Source organism: Scatophagus argus, chromosome 22 (genome assembly GCF_020382885.2).
Source record: "Scatophagus argus isolate fScaArg1 chromosome 22, fScaArg1.pri, whole genome shotgun sequence".
Classification (NCBI taxonomy): domain Eukaryota; kingdom Metazoa; phylum Chordata; class Actinopteri; family Scatophagidae; genus Scatophagus; species Scatophagus argus.
In genome coordinates this window covers 6,489,510-6,497,685 of record NC_058514.1, presented here as the reverse complement: position 1 = coordinate 6,497,685, position 8,176 = coordinate 6,489,510, and the positions used below count along the sequence as shown (strand labels likewise).

At 40.7% G+C, this 8,176-nt stretch overlaps 1 protein-coding gene across 1 annotated transcript; it reads left to right on the top strand.

Moving 5' to 3' along the window:
* The first annotated feature begins 162 nt into the window (after positions 1 to 162).
* chpt1 (choline phosphotransferase 1) lies at positions 163 to 7,244 on the top strand. The gene is made up of 8 exons (XM_046379097.1): positions 163 to 634; positions 2,044 to 2,191; positions 2,327 to 2,468; positions 2,587 to 2,671; positions 3,888 to 4,019; positions 4,120 to 4,278; positions 4,693 to 4,818; positions 6,652 to 7,244. Exons 1-8 carry the CDS (start codon positions 395 to 397, stop codon positions 6,766 to 6,768), a joined length of 1,149 nt encoding a protein of 382 aa, XP_046235053.1. The 5' UTR covers positions 163 to 394; the 3' UTR covers positions 6,769 to 7,244.
* The last annotated feature ends 932 nt before the right edge of the window (positions 7,245 to 8,176 follow it).

The window sequence follows — 8,176 nt, the reverse complement described above, 5'->3', positions numbered from 1 at the left end:
ATTAAGAGGAAACTGTTGCATTCACACGGCCACAACACAATTTACGGCAGGCCATATGATTTACAACGGCATATTGCGGTTTAAATAATCTCGTAGTCGCCATAATTCTCTTAACCCTGTGATTTAAAGTTCCCGGTTACGCAGCCATACTGTTCCCTTTCCGGACCGTCGCTTCCTGCCGAAACGCAACTCGATCAGAAACGTACAGAGTATCGACATCCCATGGTTCCGCTGTGGAAATGGCCTCGTCTAGTCACCGAGCTATAAATGCCAAATGAGCTGCTATTTTTTGGAGTCTAACAAAAGAAGATCGCTCTGTCCGAGCCACTACCTGGAGCAATTCGGAAGTTTGTTACCGTAATCTGAGGAGTGAGTAGGCAGAAAAAAACCCACAATGCCACATTTCCTGTGGCCAGAGCCGCTGTCACCCGCTCAGCTCAAGCGGTTGGAAGACCATAAATACAGCGCCTCTGGTCGATCCCTGTTTGAGCCACCGTTTCAAATCTACTGGAACTGGCTCATCCAGCAAACTCCGACATGGATCGCACCAAACACTCTGACTATAGTTGGACTGCTGGTCAATATCTTCTCCACGGTGGTGCTTGTTTATTTTTGTCCCACGGCAACAGAGGAGGTGAGTAAAGCGACCTTGGCCAAAGTTTCTACACGGAGTCTATCCCCTATTACGTGCCCTTGTCTGGTATGGAAGGAACGCGAATCCTCTATTCAGAAACTGCCCAAGTGTGAGTTACGTGGCCACCTCTGCAAACTCCACCTGGCTCGAAAGCAATAATATAGGATGTTTCTTGAATCGACAAAGTCAGTTAGTTAATTCGGCATATAATTCAGCGTCTCAAATACTTGGATTTTAGCAACATTTACACTTAATGCTGTCACGCTGTACGCTAAAGCCCACAGCGTCGTGTTTTGACAGGAAGGTTCGGCAATATCAAACCAGTCACCTCGGGATGTTGACGTTTTTTTAATCATGCACTGCTTTTTTTGTACGACAGTGTAAGTAGAATTGGAGACTGGAGATTGTGGAAATATCTTAAATCACGAGGCCTTAGCTGGTCATATACAAGCGAGGACGTTTTGAAGTGTCAGATTAAACAAAACAAATGTAAAACAGAGCCAAAACAAAGAACTTTAAAGGAAAAATGTTGCTCTTGTACAATTTAGGAGGCTAACGCTGTTGAATTCATAGAATTAGGAAGGCTCTAACGTTTCAGTTTACGTGAAATGGCTCCAGATTCAACTCAAACGTCTCAGCTGCATGTTGCTAAGACCTCTATCACAAATACAATAATAGACCTTGCGCCAAACATTTGACCTGTGATCCACTTGACGTGTCACGCCGGATTCACTGTGGAGCAGTGGCCCAAGCCGGCAATGCATAGGCCTGTGTGGTTATCAGATTTTCTCTAATCCAACTATGAGCACCTACAACAAAGTCCACAGTCCAGGAAGCATGCTGTTACTGTCAAATTACACAAGGGCAAGGTATTTCAGTTTCCCCATTCATTGCTTAGTACTGGGGCAAACCTGGCTTCATGGATTGTAAAGGTATGAAAGTCCCATGGCCTGTGCAAACAAACACATATTAGAGGAAACCATATGAACCGACGGACACAGTGCAGAGTTCCTCCTGAAGAGACCTCTGTGATAACCCTAAACAAGCAGTCCCTGCCCCACCAGTCCATGAGGCATTTAGTATGTGGACTTTGAGGAAAACAGCAGGGCCTCTGAATATTTAGGACAGCACGGGATTCTGCATCTCTCCGGAAACACAAGATTGTCTTTGTCTCCCTCTCTCACACACTCACACAAACACACACAGACTGTCGTGGTAAAGACACTGTGTTGGCTGGCTCTCACGTCCAGATGGTCCGTGACCTCCAACCTAGTGAGAGGAACTGAGCCACTCTGGTCAGCTGGAATCCTGTCTTCTACATACTTGTAGGACACTGAGATACATAGCACATGTCCTGTGGTTCTTCTTGTGAGCAGGGATCTCTAAATAAAGTCTCTCCCCACCTCTAGGCTCCAGCATGGGCCTTCATCATGAGTGCTTTGGGCCTGTTCATCTACCAGTCGCTGGACGCCATTGATGGGAAGCAGGCCAGGAGGACAAACAGCAGCTCACCCCTCGGAGAGCTCTTCGACCACGGCTGTGATGCTGTATCCACAGGTGCTTCTCTGCTCACAGGACAACTGAATCCAAATGATTATTTTCTTATTTTTTCATATATATGTATGAAAAATCAGCGTTAGTAGATCGAGGAGAGTTTCATTCTGTTTGTCTGTTCTGTCTTTCTCTCTTCAGTCTTTGTTGCTGTGGGAACATGCATTTCATGTGGAATAGGAATGTACCCAAACTGGATTTTCTTCTGCGGTTTCATCGGGATGTTCATGTTCTTCTGTGCCCACTGGCAGACCTACGTGTCTGGGACCCTCCGCTTTGGCCTGTGAGTCACATATTAAATACAGATCCCATTCTGCTCCTACACGATTGTCAACCTTTTATATTAAAATCCTTAATATCCTTAAGGATGAGCTCACTCTTCCCTGTTACATCCTTCACAGGATTGACGTGACGGAGGTGCAGGTCGCCATCATTATCATGTACTTGATATCGGCTTTTGGAGGCGTGAGCTTTTGGCAAACCACGGTAATGGAGAATAATATACTTTGTGCAATCACATGTACAAATGGACAAATACTGTACACACACGGAAACACTTTCCTTCACCCTGAGTGTATAGTAGGGATGGGCATTTTAAGTAATTTATGTTAAGTAATTTGAGCACTCATCTTAATTTAAGATTGAGTACTTGAGTACTCGCGAAGAAAAAAAAAACCAAAAAACAACAGCGTTCAGTGTAAGAATAAAGTCCAAAATGAGCATGCAAGTAAGCATGAAGGTACGGGTTAGACACACACACTCTTAAACACACATCAGCTCATGAAAGCTTTCTGTTTCAATAAAGCTTAACAGGAGCTTATTTCCAGTCTCCATTTTCATAATGAGCCGGCTAATCTTTGCCCTGGTGGCATCACAACAGAATGTGCTAACACTGCCAGCTAGCTAATGATGTGATGAGAGGTTGCCCATTATTTATCTCTGCTTTTACCTCCCTGTACTTCATGGTTAATCACTGAACTTGTTGATATGCAGGTTTACATCACATAGTGTACACTGCGTCTTTATTTTGTTAATTTTTTAACATTAACATTAACAATTTTTTAACGTCACTCTTATAGCTGCTGGTCACCTTTCACCTCGTAACATTAGATTTAGTGACTGGAAATGTTATTTAGCACAGATCTATCGTTTCTGCTATATGGATATGTGCAGATGTTCCTAGGCAGCAGTTACATCACTGCATCTGGTCCAAAAAAGTGAAGTTTTAACACAGAAAGAAGTCAATTTACTTTTTGATTCATTAAATACTCTGTACTCTGTAAATACTAATGTACAAATTGAGTATTCGAGTACTCATGCCCATCCCTAGTGTGTATTCCACTAGCATTTATACTTAATTTATTATCTTGTCAGTTCCTAGCTTTTAGTCGTCCTTCTAGTCTTTAAATAGACTTTGTGTTTTACTTTTACTCTGTGCTGCCTTTGGAGGCTTGACTTAACATCACATGAGAGAAGTGAGAAGGTAAATATGGGTAGCTAACGCCATGGCAACAGGTCATCTACTGGACATGATCTGGCTCAAAAAGCTGATGATGTCACCCGCATTGTGTTTTTTTTTTTTTGCTTTGCCCTCCCATCACGCTCGGCATGCCTGCAGCTTTCATATGAGCACCCTTCTTCTTGCTATGAAGGAGAATGCTTTGTGTCTTCACACCAATTTGACCTTCACGTGTTTCCGTAGTTGCCCATCATTGGGCTGAAGCTGTATGTCTTCCCCATCATGGGCATCATTGGAGGAGCCCTCTACTCCTGCTACAACTACTTCTATGTCATTTTGAATGGAGGTGTTGGCAAAAATGGCTCTACTGTGGCAGTAAGTCAACAAACACACTTTCACACTTTATCCTGAAGTCATGTAGCAGGTAATATGTTATGATACGCTCTAAATAACATTCTCTCTCTCCCCCACGCAGGACACCAGTGTGCTGAGTCCTGGTCTGCACGTTGGCCTCGTCCTTACCCTGGCTTTCATCATTTTCAAAAAGTCGTCGAGCCACCTGTTTGAGCACCACCCCTGTCTATACCTGCTCACCTTTGGCATGGTTATGTCCAAGATCTCCAACAAGCTGGTGGTACGTTTCATCTCGTCTTATGGTTTCAGGCCGGGTTGAGTGATAACAGCAAGTGAGGTTTAATACTTCTTTGTGTTGTATCGGTTTACAGCGCAGCCAAACAAACTCTGGTTGTTTTACAGGTTTTATTTTGTTGATGCATTTTTGATTAGCCTTCACTGACAGCAGTAACCTCTGTGATAATACATTGCATTTCCTGCAAATGCTTCACAATAAAAGCCATCCTAAACGATTTGTCATAACTCAAAAATGTGTTTGTATTTAACATTATGTTGATTATATTAAGCTGCTGTTGTTTCTACTGTGTGAACCCATTTTCAGACTTGTTTTGCATGCTTCTTCTGTTTGTATTTAATCAGTTAATTCAGTACAGAATTCATTGAATTGTTTTTATTCCCTTTTTTGTCTCTGTAGGTTGCACACATGACCAAGAGTGAGCTGTACCTTCCAGACACAGCCTTTATAGGCCCCAGCCTCCTCTTCCTCAACCAGTACTTCAACGGCTTCATTGATGAGCACATAGTCCTCTGGATTGCCATGGCAAGTGCACTTATAGTCATATTAATAGTTCATGTACCAGCTCTAACAACCTTAATGATATAAATCAATAAATTTGGTAATTATCAATAAAAAATGTTTGAGCGATTGGGCAGTTCAGTTTAGCTTTAAGGTGGTAAATGCATACTGATATAAATCCATATTTTATGGTGTGAAATGCTCTCCATGATGGCTGTTTGGACTCTGTGGTGCTTCACGAGACTGTACCTATGGCCCAACCAACAAACTGCAAACTAATTAATGCAGTCTTTTCTGTGCACATCTAATTCAGCAACACTTTCATTCCAACTTAACTGAACTGGGTGTGGTGGTGTGCAGGAAAAACTTGCCAGACAAGTGAGCCGTGATGACAGACAAATAAAACACAATTAAATTCATGCAGGCGTAAGAGAGCGTCCATCCTGTTTGTGAGATCTCTGCTGGTTTTCACTTTATCCCTCTAATCAGGAAGTCTTTCCAGCTGTAGTTCAAGGTTCAGTTCACAGGTCCTTTTAGACCAATGACATGGCTTGAAGTAAACCCTCCTTTGCTTTGACACGTTATCCCATGTCTAACCAGGGTTTAATACTGATAAGTTTTGATAATGTAAAGATGAACATCAGATTTTACTGCTTTACATTTGCTTTAGAGGCACCTTCTTGACGTTTCAACCGTGAATTCCACTGTGACCACATATTCTAGAGTGGAGAATCTGTTGCACTGACAACCAAAAAAACTATGAATGAATTTTAACTTTTTGAATTTTTATTTTAATTTCTAACTATGAATTTTACCATTTGCAAGCTTTAAACAGATTTATATACTGGTATTATATTATCTAATGTGTACTCTGCAGCAACAACATCCAAGTCTGGTATGAATGGTCACAATCCTGTGTGGTTTGCTAATAACTTGATGGGGCAGAAAATAAGCAGTTCTCAAAGTCAGGAGGAGCAAGATGAGCAGCCTTATGGGAACTTATGTGAATAATATGCTAGAGTAGACCATCAGGATTATTTATTAATTAATTTATTTAAACTAAGCACACGAAGTATTATTGTAGCCATAAAAGACACTTTCACAGGTGTTTTCATTTATCCAGGCTGATTAGACCTCTGATGTCTGGCAGAGATATGCTGAAGAGACTGATGATTAGACCTGGTATCACCTGGCTCGCTAACATGGAGCAGAGCCATCGTTTATGTTGTCAGTTACACCTGTGCCTTTCTTACAAAGATAACTCAAAACATCACCACTATATAAGAACTGTGGCAAAGTTGTAACCAGATGGAGATGCCAATCAAGTCTGGTCTGTGCAGTTGTTGAATAAAATCAAGCAAATAAACGTAGTGATCGGGATAAGATAAAAAGAATCTTATCCAACAGTTAATACAACAGCTGCTTTTGCTGTGTAGGTGGTGGTTGGGTTGGGAATTTAAGAGTGTGGAAGGTACTGAATACATCATATACATTCGTTAGTAAGAATGAAAATCTGGTGTGCTGGTGTACTCTGTTTCTAAAGGATGGAGCAGTTTTTAAAAGTGCTAAGCCATCTGAAATGGTACTTTTGTGTGTATAAATATATATATATATATATATATATATATATATATATATATATATATATATATTTTTTTTTTTTTTTTTTTTTGACCAATTTTCAGTTATGTTTATTTTTTTCTACCAGCACAGAGTTTCACTTTGCTTCATGTTGTTCTTAGTTGCTGCTCCTGATCTTTCACATTCATTTTTTAATTCATACTCATTTTATATTGTAGTACAGTGTAGTATTTTCTCCAGCCTTTAATGTTTGATTGTCTCCATCTCTTTTGTCAGGTCTACTCTCTTCTGGATCTAACACGCTACTGTACGGGCGTGTGTCTCCAGATCGCCTCCCACCTGCGCATCCGAGTCTTCAGCATCACGCCGCAGAGCAACGCCCACCGCGACTGACGGCTTGCCCGGCGGGAGGAGGCGGGGGGAGACGTGGATCTCTCCCCGCTCCTGAAAGCAGATGACCACGACCACGAGGAGACGCTGTCCTCAGCAAGCCAGTGCAGCCTTGACAAAGTGACCACTTCCAATTAAAACTGCCTTCCAACTTGACTCCAAACCAAAAAACAAAGAAAAAAAAAAAAGCATGGAACTTGGAATTCCTCATTGGCTGTTTTAAAGTTTTACGTTAAACATCAGTGCATGTTGTATACCAAAATGTTTTCTTTACAGGTATTTCATAGCTTGGGAAAATATCAAAGCATTTTGACCTGCTTTAAATTTACAGACGTGTCTGATTAACTGCACGATGAGGCAAATCTCTTTGATGTATGCCCGAACTAAATGGATCACCTGTTGTTTTTTTTAAATCCATGTTTCCTAAACGTTTTTATTTATGAAATTAATGTGACTCAATTTGACATGAATCAGGGTTTGAAACCACAGATTGAAAAAAAAAAAAACCTTATAATTTCCAATGAAGTTTGCAATGTGGACTGGCACCGTGCTGCGTGGAGGGTTAAACAGTCTGTGTTAGTGCTGAAAACGAAGACAGGTTTTCTGCAAGGCTTCTCTACAAACACCTTTCTAACAATATGTTTGATTTTCTGTGACTCATCTTACAGTTCCTGAAAATAAAAACCAAACACCTCACCTCTGGCCTATAGAGCGCTGTCGACTGATGAAGCATTAACACACGGCTCGTTCTGCTTTCTCTGTTCTTCTCCCTGAAGGGCTAATAGTTAATTATTTGTGATTGTACAGAGTTCGAATGACGACGCCTTAAATATTTTTGTTGTAATTACTGTTTGACTTGTGAATATTTAAGAACAGCTTTGTACCTTCATTTTTTTCCACTGAAGTATCCTACCAGATGCAGCGATAGTAATAATACAATGGTACTGGAAGGTGTGTCTTTAAACTGTTCACTCATGAAGTGTCTTTACTTATACAAATGTATATAATGTGTAGGTGAGTGATTCATTTAGTTTGTGATCTGTTGGATTATCAGAAATTTTGTAATTATTACTGAATAGTTGTAATCTGACTCACTCTTTATTCGGATTCAGTGGGATCAAAAGGGATGGAAAAATTGTATTCTTGAATTTTATTTAGAAAAATAAAATGATCTTCCTCTCAGATTCCGCTTCTGCGGGATCGTGGACTCTAAAGAGGGGCATGTCCTAAAAAGACAGTTTTTTGCATAATTAATAATGGACTTGGAACTATGCATTGAAATGTACAACCTTGATTTCAACGCCATGTTGCACTGTTCCATAATACAGTGAAACACATTTCTACTAACAGATATGAGTGGAAAAGATTGTAATAAAGAAAATATTTTTCATGTGATTTGTTGTCTGTCAGT